This window comes from Chionomys nivalis, chromosome 9 (genome assembly GCF_950005125.1).
Source record: "Chionomys nivalis chromosome 9, mChiNiv1.1, whole genome shotgun sequence".
Lineage (NCBI taxonomy): Eukaryota > Metazoa > Chordata > Mammalia > Rodentia > Cricetidae > Chionomys > Chionomys nivalis.
The window spans coordinates 62,386,564-62,401,448 of NC_080094.1; the positions used below are offsets into that span (position 1 = coordinate 62,386,564).

Genomic DNA, 14,885 nt, shown 5'->3' on the forward strand with positions numbered 1-14,885 from the left:
TTAGCAGTGTTTCTTTTACACATGATGGCGCCCTTGTATTTGGGGCATAGATGTTCAGTATTGAGATTTCCTCTTGATGAATTTTTCCTGTGACCAATATGAAATGTCTTTTTTTTTCTCTTTTGATTGAATTTAGTTTGAAGTCTATTTTGTTAAATATTAGGATAGCTACACAAGCTTGCTTTTTAGGTCCATTTGACTGGAAAATTTTTACCCAACCCTTTACTCTGAGAGGATGTCTTTGAGGTTGAGGTATGTTTTTGTATGCAGTAGAAAGATGGATTCTGTTATCCTGTATCTTTTTGTATGTGAGTTGAGTTCATTTATATTAAGGGATATTAATTACCAGTGATTGCTATCCCCTATTAATTTAGTTTTCGTTGTACATGATGTTATTTTGTGTGTTTTTTCATTCTTTAAGAATTGCTGCTGTGAGATCATCTATTGTCTATGTTTTTATTGATGTAGCCAACTTTCTTGGTTAGGAGTCTTCCTTCTCATGATATTTGTAGGACTGGATTGTGGCTTAAATCTTGGTTTTTTTTTTTTTCATGGAATATCTTGTTTTGTCCATCTATGGTGATTGAAAGTTTTGCTGGGTTTAGTAGTCTGGGCTGGCATCCATGGTCTGTTAATGTCTGCATAATGCTTGACCAGGCTTTCATTGTTTCCATTGAGAAGTCAGGTGTAATTCTGATAGGTCTACTTTTATATATTACTTTGCTTTTTCCTTTGCAGTTCTTGATATTCTTTTTTTATTCTTTATGTTTACTGTTTTGTTTATTATGTGGCAAGGGGAGTTTTTTTTTTTATTCCAGTCTATTTGGTGTTCTGTAAGCATCTTGTATCTTTATAGACATATTTTTCTCTAGGTCGGGAAAATTTTCTTCTATGATTTTGTTAAATATATTTTCTGTGCTTTTTAGTTGAACTTCTCCTTCTATCCCTATTATTCCTATGTTTGGTCTTTAAATAGTGTTCCATATTTCCTGGATTAAGCTTTTATTTTATTTGTGTTAAACTTTTATTAGATTAATGTTTTCATTGACTGATGAGTCTATTTCCTCTATTGTATCTTCAGTGCTTGAGATTCTCTCTTCCATCTCTTATATTCTGCTCTTTATGCTTGCATTTGTGGTTCCTGATCATTTCCTCATGATTTCTGTTTCTATAATTCCCTTGGCTTGTGTTTTCTTTATTGTCTCTATTTCAGTTTTCAAGTCTTGAATAGTTTCTTTCATATGTTTGATTTCTTTTTCATGGTTTTCTTTAACGTATTTGTTGATTTCTTCCAGTTTTTCTTGTTTGCCTTTCCCCCCATTTCTTTGATGTAATTTTTCATTTCCTTTTTTAAGGGCCTCAGACATTGTCCTAAAGTTATTTTTAAGGTCATTTTCTTCTGCTTCATCTATACTTGGTTGCTCCAGTCTTGCTGTTGTCGGGTCACTAGTTTTACTGTTATCATATTGCTCTTTGTGGTGTTGCATGTGCTCTTACCTTGTCTACCCATCTTTTCCTCTGATTGGGCTGTGACTCTGGTGATCAATCTTCCCGGTGCTAGTGGATCCAAGGCCCAGAAGGTGCCTCCTAGTGGTGCAGTCAGGGCCTCAGTTCCAGTCACCCCATTGGTCAATCCATGTTCCTGGAGGTTGCTTGGTGTTCCTGAGGTTTGCTCTGCCAATTCTGGCAGAGGTCCTGGCTCAGGCCTACATCCTAGGAGGTCCCAGACTCATCTAGACCTATTTTCAGATTGATAAATATCTTTTTAAAAAATTAAAAAAAAGGTTTATTAATTATGTATACTGTATCTGCCTACATGTGTCACTGAAGGCCAGAAGAGGGCACCAGATCTCATTACAGATGGTTGTGAGCCACCATGTGGTTGCTGGGAATTGAACTCAGGACATCTGGAAGAACAATTAGTGCTCTTAACCCTTGAGACATCTCTCAGTCCTGATGAATATCTTAAACATAACCATAGAACCTCATCCAGCAACTGATGGAAACAGACCCACAGCAGAGTATCGGGCTGAGCTCCCAAAGTTCACTTGAAGAGTGGGAGAAGTGAGAATATCAACAAAGAGATCAAGACCATGATGCAAACACCCACTGAAACAGTCTACCTGAGCTAATAGAAGCTCACCAACTCCAGCTAGACAGGAAAAGAACCATCATTGAACCAAACTAGGCCCTTGGATTGTTGGTGACATTTGTATGGTGGGGGCAGACTGTGGGACCACTTGCAGTGGCACCAGATTTATCCCTACTGATTGCACTGGCTGTTTGGGAACCAATTTTCTTTAGATGGATACCTTGCTCAACCTAGATATAGTAGGGATGGTCTTGGATCTTACCCAAAGTAATGTGCCTTACCTTCTCTGATGATTGGATGGTGTTGGGATGTGGGAAGGTAGAGGGAATAGGAGGAGGGAACTGGGATTGGTATGTAAAAATGATAAAAGACAGTTTGTTTTTTTTTAAAACATAAAATAAAAATTAAAAATGAAAAGCAAAAACAAACAAATAAAAATATATACTAAAGTGTTTAAATGATTGTTTATAGTCAGGATTTGAGCTAATTATTTAGTTTTAGGGATTAGTTACAATGACTGATTATCAATATTTACAACAAAATAGTACAATGATATAAAAAAATTTCCATTTTGTTTCCATTTTTCTTTTTATGAGGTTGTTTCATGAGGTATGAAATCCTTTAGTTGCACTGGTCAAATTACATGGTCCTCTAGGGAGAGAGTCTAAACTATGATCCCATTTAATCCTATCTAGTGTTTTCAGAATCTTTTGCTTAATGGTCTCTTGAGGTTTTATTAGTTAGCTTCCTATATTTTATGTAAGGTTATTATTTGGCATTTTAGGCTAGAGAAATCAGGAAGGTCAGTCTGTGAAGATGTTGCACATTTTATACAGGTAAAACGCACAGAGATGTTTAAACACAGAGAAGTGTGTCTTTATTTGTAGATACAATTCTTGTTTTGAAATTGCTATGAGCGTAGATCATATCTAAAGTGCTTGTGTTTGTTTAAAGCAAAGTAGAAAGCAACCTGGAAAAGGAATTGAATTGCATGGGAAAATAACTATGAAAAAATTCTGTGATGTTTAGAAAAATGCTAATTTTCTTTGATTTTTGAGCTAGAATGACATTGTACATGAGGAAATGTAAAAGACACTAGGGAACATCTAAAAACTTTGTAGTATTTTTAATTTATCCGAGGTGCAATTTTCCAATACATATTCATTTCTCCATATGTGTTGAGAATTTGAAAAAAAATAAAACTTACAATCATGAAATAGATTTATTTTTCACATTTACTCTGTTTGGAAAAGATTAGTTTTTATTTTATGCATATGAAGTTCTTGCTTCCATGTATGTACATGCACTTCTTGTAAGCAGTACTTGAGGAAGCCAGAAGGATGTGTTAGGTTCTCTGGAACTGGAATTACAGACAGATATGAGCTGCCATGTGGGTACTGATAAACTGAACCCATTTCCTCTGCAAGATCAGTGAGTAATCTCAACCATTAGGCCATCCCTCCAACTCCATCTCCCATGGCCTATAACAAATGTTTATATTAATTTATTTTCTGAACTGTTAGACAGTTAAAGATTTTAGCAAATGGTAAATAATAACGTAAATAATAATTTTTCTTGGGTGACAATGAAAATCAGAGTAATTTATATGCAAAAGGTATTGAGTTGATTGAATTTTGAAATTAAAAAACTAAGGGTGTTGCTTTGTTTTGTGTATTCTCATAAGTAGTTATTTGAAATAGACACACAGTTATTTATATTTTTCTCAGTAATCAATAAAAGCAGCAGCTGTTCTTAAATTAGAAGGGTTTGTGTTTCTTTGAGTGTAAAACAGGTTTCTTAACAGTTGGAGAAGTAAAAATCCAGAGTTTGTCTTGCAGGAGTAATAAACTTACAATATTTATCAAACAGGAGAAAATATTCACAGGTGGTAGTTTTGATGGGTGCTTTGCTCTAACATAGGGGCACTGAACTTACAGCTCTGCGGTAGGAACTTTATTACCAAATACTTCCTGTAAGAATTAGGCAATTATTAAAAATTTAGTTGTCTGAAAATCTGTTTTGGTGAATTTTATGTATGACATGTAGGACTATATAAAAGTACAAAGAAGAATATTACTCACAATGTAAGTAAAAAAATGAAGTCTGCCTTTTGTATCTTGGATATTTTAATAGCTGTAAGTGAATGTATGTTATATAATGAACAGGAATGATTTCAAGGTAAGAAAATATTTAAAATGACCTTTCCTGTGTGTGTTTCCTTTGCTGTTGGTAGCTCGTAGGCAAATACACATTGTATCCTTCCTTCTCCATTTGCAGATGTCTACATGACTCTTCTTTGGACTTATTTTTGGATGCTATTCTGTGTCAAGTGAATATAAGCCCGTTATGTCTTGACCATTATCTCTTTCTAAATTCCATGATACTGTGGTATAGTTACATATCATTCTACTCTAAACTCAAAAGCATTATTGGGTTTTACCAAGTGATGGAGACTGGCTGTCCAAAAGACAAATTCATGGTGGACACAGGGTTCATTGACAATGCTTCCCATAGCTTTTGAACTTGAAAGATGTTTGAAGCTCTGTAATTGGTTATAGCTATGTGGCTTTTGAAGAATGGTTGGAAAACAATACAAATTGAATAAATTGTCTTTACTTAAGCCTTTCTTTTTCTCCATACCCACACATACATTCCAAATTAAATTGTTGGTTTTAGATTTTTACTTTGAACTCATTGTCTTTTACTTTATTTTTATAATGGTTTGCTTCTACTTTCTCTGTCACTTTAGAACTCTGCAAATCTCCTTTCTTGTCTTCAAGCCAATAATCAGGTATATTTTAATATGTGCTTGAAATAATCAAACTACATCTTTATCTCTGTTTCAACAAATACTTATATACGTTATGTTGAAATTATGAATTTTAGAATGGGTTATGAAAGTAATTGTTATAGTCCTTAAATCTATGGGAGTTATATCTAGTTGATACATAATACTTAATAAATTATACTTAATTAATTTTAAGCACTAAGGAGAAACACAGAGGTTTTTTTTTTTTTTGAAAAAAATACATTTAAATTACATTGAAAGTACACTTTGATTACTAAGTAACCTGAAAAATCTATTATTGCATAAGTGGTAGTTAGCATATTTTGAAGAAGGGGAATAGGTAATATGTTTTGAAACATCACTCAGATATTGAATTTATTTCTCTCTGTTTTATGATACTATCTGTTTTAATTCATTCATTTATCTCATGTATTCAAAATATTATGGAAAAATGAAAGAATATTAGTATCAGTATTAACTAGTTCATGTAGAACACCTATGTTTTGAATACATCGTATGTCTATATTGTAATGTGAAACGTGAGTTTTATAATATATACAAAAGATTAATAAACAATCTATGGAATGATTTGCTAGTAGCTGAACCATGGTATTAATTTTGTTATTCTGAATTTTGTATTTTTATCTTAATTTTGTTTTGAGAGCCTGTTTTGTTTCTACTGTGTTGTTTGTTATCTAAGGAGAAGTAGACCTACAACATACTGTCATATTTTTTTTCAAAGTTGAACAAATGATATCTACTACAGCATGGCTACCATGAGAGGTTTAAAATTTCTACTCATGAGCTGAAATCTCTAGCAAGCAATTCTCATCTATGCATCTTATTTTATAACAAACACTTAGCTAAAATATGAAATCTCACATTTAGCTGTCCTTTTCTATACTGAAGGGTATCATTGTAATCTAATTATATCACATTGTACAGAACACTACATGACTGCCACCAGTATCACTGTATGGTATCGATTTCAAAACTCTATGGGTATAATAGGTAGATTTTCACTTACTGCTTTCATATAGGCACAATTAACAGACTTGTATATTATATATTTTGGTATGTAACATTTGTTTAAATATATAGTATATTAGGTTATTATATATTTATTATTAATACCTATTTATACATTAAGCTAGTACATATGTCAAATTACATTTAATGATACATATAGTACATATGTTATATATTAACACATAATACACATATTAAGTTATATATATAACACGTATCTTAACTAACAAATGTTTACCTTACACACTTATTTGTTGTGAGAACAATGATAATTGGTTATCAGCAATATTCAAGAGTATCACACATAATTATCATTGTCTGTAATCACCATGCTACGTTGGATCTCCAGGAAGTAACTATTATGTCAACGGAGCTTTGTATTTTTACCATCATTATCTTCTTGCCCCCACTTCTAACACCATTTTTGCCTGGTCCACCATCATATTCTTTGCTTTGAGTATGACTTCCTTTAGATTTTATATGTACATAAGATATTTCAGCATTTATCTTCTTGTGGCTGTAGTTTCACTCATGAAAATGGCATCCAGTTTCATTAATGTTAATATGAGACCAAAATTAAGGGCTATGGAATGGTCCAGTATATCTGTACTATGTATATATGTGAGTGTGTGTATTTCTGCATTCATGTTTATTTTCTACTCATCTGTAAAGGAGCACATGGAATATCTATATTGGTTACTAGAAATAATGTTGCAATGATCATGGGCCAATAGTGTCATTTCCTCTCGATGATTCATTCCTTCTTTCTGTCCTTTTTCTTCCAGTCCATTTTAACCTATTTTCTCTATTTTCTCTGTCTCCATCTCTATTTCTGCATTTTCTGTTTGTTCCCCTTTCTCCTTCCTTCTTTCCTCCCTTCTTCTCTTCCTCCCTTCTTTTCATCCTTTCTCTTTCTACATTCTTTCCTTTCTTTCTTTAATGGGGATGAAATCTAGGGCCTTAAACACTGTAAGGCATGAGAAATATACCGATAATACCAATACCCCATTTTAAAATATTTACAGAAATGGCTATGTATTCTCTTTTCTTTTTTTGGAGATGAGATTCAAACCCAGGGCCTTGTACTAGCCAGGCAAGGACTCTATCCCTGATCTAAACTCCCAACTCCACTGTACACTTTCTTAAAATAATGCATACACTAATTTATGTTCCCAGTAACTTCTCTTGCACAAGGTTCATTTTTTATCACCTAAACAAAACTTGTATTTTTGAACCTTTGATAAAACTCTTTTAACAAGTATGGAAGGGTATTTCAGAGTGTTTGTAATTTTCTGTCACCTGATAAGTAGCCGTGTAAACATTTTCACAAATATTTGTTCATCTTTGGATTGGCTTTAAATGCTAAATCAAAACAAGATTTCCATATATTTGAGTTCTAATGTTTTTGTCTATTAATAAAATTATCACAATTTTCAGTTTCTTCTATTGCTGTGTTTCAGTTAGTGCTGCAAAGAGCATCAATGGAAGGAACAAATCACTCTATGGTGTCAGAATTTATGTTCGTGGGACTCACCAACTCCTGGAAGATGCAAGTACTTCTGTTTGTGTTTGCTTCAGTGTTTTATATGGCAAGCATGATGGGAAACTCCCTCATCATTTTCACAGTGGTTTCTGATCCTCACTTACATTCTCCCATGTACTTTCTGTTGGCCAATCTCTCCTTCATTGATGTAGGTGTTTCGTGTGTCACTTGTCCCAAGATGATTTATGACCTGTTCAGAAAGCGCAAAGTCATCTCCTTTAGAGGTTGCATCACTCAGATCTTCTTCATCCATGTGATTGGTGGTGTAGAGGTGGTGCTGCTTATAGGCATGGCTTATGATAGATATGTAGCCATATGTAAGCCTCTCCATTATTTGACCATTATGAATGCCAAAATGTGCATTTTCATCTTAGTGTCTGCCTGGGTGGTTGGCCTTATGCATTCCCTGGTTCAATTTGTTTATGTAGTGAATTTGCCTTTCTGTGGACCAAATATTTTGGACAGTTTTTACTGTGACCTTCCTCGGTTCATCAGACTTGCTTGCATAGATACCAACCAATTAGAATTAATGGTATCAGCTAACAGTGGATTCATCTCTGTAGGCTCCTTCTTCATACTGTCCATGTCTTATATTGTCATAATAGTCACTGTTCAGAAACATTCCTCAACTGGTTTCTCTAAGGCCATGTCTACACTTTCTGCTCACATCTCTGTTGTGGTTTTGTTCTTTGGTCCCTTGATATTTGTTTATACATGGCCTTCTCCCTCCACACACCTGGATAAGTATCTGGCCATATTTGATGCAGTTGGTACTCCTTTTCTGAACCCTGTGATCTACACGCTGAGGAATCAAGAAATGAAGACAGCAATGAAGAGAATATGCAGACAGTTACTGAAATATGGGAAGTCTCCTAAATGATTAAATCACCATTGAATAATTTTTTTGTTGATACAATTCAGTGAAAAATTACTTTCCTTTGTCATATTTGCTTACCTATACTGATATTTGGGTGAATTTTGTCTTCTGCTAGGAGAGATTTGCAGTGTTTTCTAGCAACAGAGAAACAATTATATATTTATAAAACAAAGATTATAATAAGACAGAGCTCAATTCCCAAAGAAGAATTTTTATGTGAAGCAAACTTTTAGTTGTACAGAAGATAGAAGATTGCTTTAAGGCTTACAAAGAAAATGTAAACACACACAGGTGCGTGTGCGCACACACACACACACACACACACACACACACACACACACACACACACACCACTGTCTCTCCCTTTCTGAACACAATTTTTCTCACATGCAGGACTTTCATGCAGTACTTCATGTATAATTTGCAAACTGACATTGATCTGAGTCAATTTTTCATCTTCTGTACCTTGCATGCACTATAGCCTCTTTTGCTTGTTTGTTTAGAGTCTGCAAGCATACACGCTCAATTTTCAGGAATATAAGCTGTCCAGTTAACATTATGATATTCAAACTTATTCAAGTTTCCTTTATAATTCCTTTCTATTTCACATGTTTTTTTCTTATTATTTGTCTAAGCCAGAGTTCATCAAAAATGTTTGTGTGGTATTTTTGACATGCAAATGAAGCTATAATGTTTTTAAATCAGTTGTTACATTGTAGGTACCTATGCACCTCATAGACACTCTATAGCATGCTAACTCCTCAAGAAACTTTGGAACAGAAGTAGTGTTATAGTTCTGCTTTCTCTCCAATATACCCCTTCAATTCCTCCATGTTTCAAGCTAGTTGCAAGTGTGTCATTATGATTATAGTCACCAGGGCAACTATCAACTACACCATTGAAATTGGAGGCATTAAGAGACACAGTATTAACTATCCTTGGTCTCTGTTTCATGTCCATTTTCCCTTGTGGGATTCTAGCACCTTTAACTTTGCATCTAAACAGAGATTATAATCTTCATGGGCAGCTTTTAGTATTGACAATTAGATAAATCTAGCTCCTGTAAGTAGTTCTTTATTGTAAATCATCCATACCTTTTCTTACTCACTGATTAAAGTGTGAGTGGGCTAGATCCTACATATATAGTAGCTTAATCATTTGTGGGTTTATAGAATGCGTTGTCTAAGCCATCTTGTACTTACACAAGGTATTGCTTGACCAGTGGACATATTTTATACCAAATGAAACATAACATAAAATTCCCTAGTCTACATATGTGTGCTGTGACAAGCTACTGAGTTTTCCGGCTTAGTGATGTAATTTGCTAAAGGGGAGTTGCAATGGTAATTGTAGCACCACACCCCAGGGTGATGTGTGCTTCAAAAGAACATAAGGCCCAGGATAAACTGGAGAAATATCTGTGGTACTCTCCTATTTACATTTCCTATTGTCTCACCCTGTTCTGGAACTATAGATTTGGTTTATGCTCCTGGAAATCCCTAGAGTTCTGTAGCTGTAGGAATTCCCCTGCTGGTCCTGAGGTTTTTTTTTACAATCTTCTTGTGTTTGTATAAATTTTCTCAAACTATTACAGAATTCTATCATTTGATTATTTCATTTTTCTCATTAGAGCATGGAGAAAAAAATAAAAAAATTAAAAAATTTAATAATATTTTAAATATTTAAATTAAAAAATAGAATCATGTAGAGCCCAATAAATAAAATAAAAAGTAGAATCATAATACGTTGTATATATTTTAGAATATGCTTTTGAAACCAAAAATGCTACAGAAGGATTATTGTTGTTACCATGCTGTGATGATTTATGAAAGAAAAATTACATTGAGTAATTTTCCATAATGACTGCAAAATAATGAAAAGAAATGAGTCAATACACATTTATCAAGGCAAATACTTGTAATATAAATGCAAATGCCAAGAAAGACCTAGAAGACTATATTCTACATGATGCCACCTGAAGAAATACAGGCAGAGACCTTGAACTAATGGCCACCATAAAAGGGTGTTTGCCCTTCTTTGGGATGTAGTTTTAAAATGAGAATAAGACACCAATGAAGCAAAGTCTTCTAAACACAGCAAGACTGATACACACATGAACTCACAAAGACTGTGGCATCATGCGCAGGACCTGCAAATGTCTGTGAAAGATGGGGTCTCAGTCCTGAGAGGGGAAACAGACACAAGCACTCATTCCTAACCCAGAATCAATTTCCAATTGATAATCACTCACAAATGAAAAATTAGTTGTCTCTAACTGAGACTCACTGAATACAGAAACCAATTTTAAGGCCATATCTCATGTACAGCACGAGGTGGCCAACACAAAATGAATTGGTTGGTATTTTGGAGGTCTTTTTGGTTCACAATGTTTTGCCAGGTCTTTTTTTTTTTTGCTTGCATATTTATTTTTCTAAAACGTAATAGTCCTTTACATACATAGTATTGATTTTTATGGAATTTTTATGTTTTTTTATGGGATTTCTGTGTTAGTGAATGTGTGTGCCTTTGTGTCTATTTGTGACTTTTGTTTGGCTCTTTTCTTTTGTTTGTTTATTTGTTTTTCTTATTCTTATTATATTATTATTATCATTATGTTATTCCTGTTTGTTTTATAAAGAGGAAGGGAAATGCTGTGTATTTGGGTGGGCGGGGAAATGGGGAGGGTCTGAGAGCAGATGGGAGAAGGAAACTGAATATATTGTATGAAAAAACTTTCATATACTTAAAAAGGATAGAATCATAATACATTGTGTATATTTTGGAAATTGCTTTTAAAACTTAGAATGGTACTGCAGGATCATTGTTATCAAGTCATGTTGTGATGATTTACGGAAAATTATGAGTTTTCAGGGTATCTTCTACCAGTATTAAAACCAGAATTTTTTTTTACTATAATATATTAGACACACCCTAGTGGTTTGTAGAAGCTTTTGAAAGCAAGTGTGTAGAACACAGAGAGCAGTGTCTTTAGAGGAGTCTATGGGAGGACACTGGTGTTCTTGCCCTGCACTGTTGCTGTGTTCACAACTATTGCGAAGCATTTATGACTCTAAAGGCAGTGTTATGAATTAATGTGCTCTTTTTGAAACTAAAATTCATGTTTGGACAAATGTATCATGAGTTATTGTTCTCTTATTTTTATAATCCGAGTTTAAACTATTTTAATTATTTCTTTATACATGATTTTAGGATTAATTTTTCAGTAGTTATACAGTTTTGTTTTGTCAAACAGGTATTCATTGAATGTTTAAATCTTTTTTTTTAATTTATTTTATTTATTTATTTTTATTTTTTTTTTCAGTGATTAAAATTTATTTTCATTAAAATGTTGAGAATTGCAAATTTAAATTAATAACTGTGAATTTCAATTTTATTTTATTTTATTTTTTTTTTGTTTTTTTCTTTCTGATTTTTATTAATTAATTAATTTAATTATTAAAGATTTCTGCCTCTTCCCCGCCACCACCTCTCATTCCCTCCCCCTCCCCCAATCAAGTCTTCCTTCCTCCTCAGCCCAAAGAGTAAGCAGGTTTCTCTGCCCTGTGGGAGGTCCAAGGACCACCCACCTCCATCCAGGTCTATTAAGGTGAGCATCCAAACTACCTGGGCTCCCACAAAGCCATTACATGCAATAGGATCAAGAACCCATTGCCATTGTTCTTCAGTTCTCACCTATGAACACCTGATTTTTGATAAAGGAGCTAAAAGTATACAATGGAAAAAAGAGAGCATCTTCAACAAATTGTGCTGGCAAAACTGGAAGTCAATCTGTAGAAGAATGAAAATAGATCCATATATATCACCATGCACAAAACTCAAGTCCAAATGGATTAAAGACCTCAATATCAGTCCAAACACACTGAATCTGATAGAAGAGAAAGTGGGAAGTACTCTACAACACATGGGCACAGGAGAACACTTCCTATGTACAACCCCAGCAGCACAAACACTAAGGACATCATTGAATAAATGGGACCTCCTGAGACTGAGAAGCTTCTGTAAAGCAAAGGACACTGTCACTAAGACAGAAAGGCAACCCACTGACTGGGAGAAGATCTTCACCAACCCCGCAACTGACAAAGGTCTTATTTATTTATTTTTTATTGAAAAAAAAATTCCACCTCCTCCCAGCCTCCCATTTCTCTCCCCCTCTTCCCCCTCCTCTCCCCATCCCCCCACTCCTTTCCCCCTTCCTCTCCAGTCCGAAGAGCAGTCAGGGTTCCCTGAACTGTGGAAAGTCCAAGGTCCTCCCCCTCCATCTAGGTCTAGGAAGGTGATCATCCAAACTGGCTAGGCTCCCACAAAGCCAGAACATGAAGTAGGATCAAAACCCAGTGCCGTTGTCCTTGGCTTCAGCCCTCATTGTCCGCCGTGTTCAGAGAGTCCTGTTTTATCCCATGCTTTTTCAGTTCCAGTCCAGCTGGCCTTGGTGAACTCCTAATAGATCAGTCCCTCTGTCTCAGTGGGTGGGAACACCCCACATGGTCCTGACTTCCTTGCTCATGTTCTCCCTCCTTCTGCTCCTCATTGGGACCTTGGGATCTCATTCTGGTGCTCCAACGTGGGTCTCTGACTCTATCTCCATCCATCGCCAGATGAAGGTTCTATGGTGATATGCAAGATATTCATCAGTATGGCTATAGGATAGGGCCATTTCAGGTTCCCTATCCTCAGCTGCCCAAGGAACTAACTGGGGACATCCCTCTGGGCACCTGAGAGCCCCTCTAGGTTCAAGTCTCTTGCCAACCCTAAGATGGCTCCTTTAATTAAGATATATGCTTCCTTGCTCCCATATCCATCCTTCCATTATCCCAACCACCCCAATTCCCCAAGTCCCCCCCCCATCCTCCCCTTCTCATTTTTCTCTCTCCATCTCACCTTACCGCTATCCCACCCCACCCCCAAGATCCCAGTTTTTTGCCCGGCAATCTTGTCTACTTCCATATCCAGGAGGATAACTATATGTTTTTCTTTGGGTTCACCTTCTCATTTAGGTTCTTTAGGATCACAAATTATAGACTCAATGTCCTTTATTTATGGCTAGAAACCAATTATGAGTTCATCTTTTTGGGTCTGGGACACCTCACTCAGGATAGTGTTTTCTATTTCCATCCATTTGCATGCAAAATTCAAGAAGTCATTGTTTTTTTACCGCTGAGTACTACTCTAATGTGTATATATTCCACACTTTCTTCATCCATTCTACCATTGAAGGACATCTAGGTTGTTTCCAGGTTCTGGCTATTGCAAATAATGCTGCTATGAACATAGTGGAACAAACGCTTTTGTAATAAGATAGGGCATCTCTTGGGTATATTCCCAAGAGTGGTATTGCTGGGTCCAGGGGTAGGTTGATCCCGAATTTCCTGAGAAACCTCCACACTGATTTCCAAAGTGGTTGCACAAGTTTGCATTCCCACCAGCAATAGATGAGGGTACCCCTTCTTCCACAACCTCTCCAGCAAAGGCTATCATTGGTGTTTTTGATTTTAGCCATTCTGACAGGTGTAAGATGATATCTCTAAGTTGTTTTGATTTTCATTTCCCTGATCGCTAAGGAGGTTGAGCATGACCTTAAGTGTCTTTTGGCCATTTGAACTTCTTCTGTTGAGAATTCTCTGTTCAGTTCAGTGCCCCATTTTTTAATTGGGTTAATTAGCATTTTAAAGTCCAGTTTCTTGAGTTCTTTATATATTTTAGAGATCAGACCTTTTTTCTGTTGCAGGGTTGGTGAAGATCTTCTCCCAGTCAGTGGGTTGCCTTTTTGTCTTAGTGACAGTGTCCTTTGCTTTACAGAAGCTTCTCAGTTTCAGTAAGTCCCATTTATTCAATGTTGCCCTTAATGTCTGTGCTGCTGGGTTATACATAGGAAGCGATCTCCTGTGCCCATATGTTGTAGGGTACTTCCAACTTTCTCTTCTGTCAGGTTCAGTGTGTTCAGATTGATATTGAGGTCTTTGATCCATTTGGACTTGATTTCTGTGCATGGTGATAGATATGGGTCTATTTTCATTCTTCTACAGGTTGACATCCAATTGTGCCAGCACCATTTGTTGAAAATGCTTTCTTTCTTCCATTGTATACTTTTAGCTCCTTTATCGAAAATGATGTGTTCATATGTTTGTGGGTTAAAATCCGGGTCTTCTATACAATTCCATTGGTCGACTTCTCTGTTTTTATGCTAATACCACGCTGTTTTCATTACTGTAGCTCTGTAATAGAGTTTGAAGTCAGGGATGGTAATGCCTCCAGAAGTTCCTTTATTGTATAAGATTGTTTTGGCTATCCTGGGTTTTTTGTTTTTCCATATAAAGTTGATTATTGTCCTCTCAAGATCTGTGAAGAATTTTGATGGGACCTTGATGGGGATTGCGTTGAATCTATAGATTGCTCTTGGTAGAATTGCCATTTTTACTATGTTGATCCTCCCAATCCAGGAGCAAGGGAGATCCTTCCATTTTCTGGTATCCTCTTCAAATTCTTTCTTCAATGCCTTAAAGTTCTTGTCAAATAGATCTTTCGGTTCCTTGGTTAG

General features: G+C 35.5%; 1 protein-coding gene across 1 annotated transcript; it reads left to right on the forward strand.

The window, feature by feature from the left end:
• Positions 1-7,390: 7,390 nt before the first annotated feature.
• On the forward strand, positions 7,391-8,332 carry LOC130881003 (olfactory receptor 4F3/4F16/4F29-like). The gene has a single exon (XM_057780183.1). The coding sequence runs from the start codon at positions 7,391-7,393 to the stop codon at positions 8,330-8,332; it is 942 nt and encodes a 313-aa protein (XP_057636166.1).
• Positions 8,333-14,885: the final 6,553 nt, after the last annotated feature.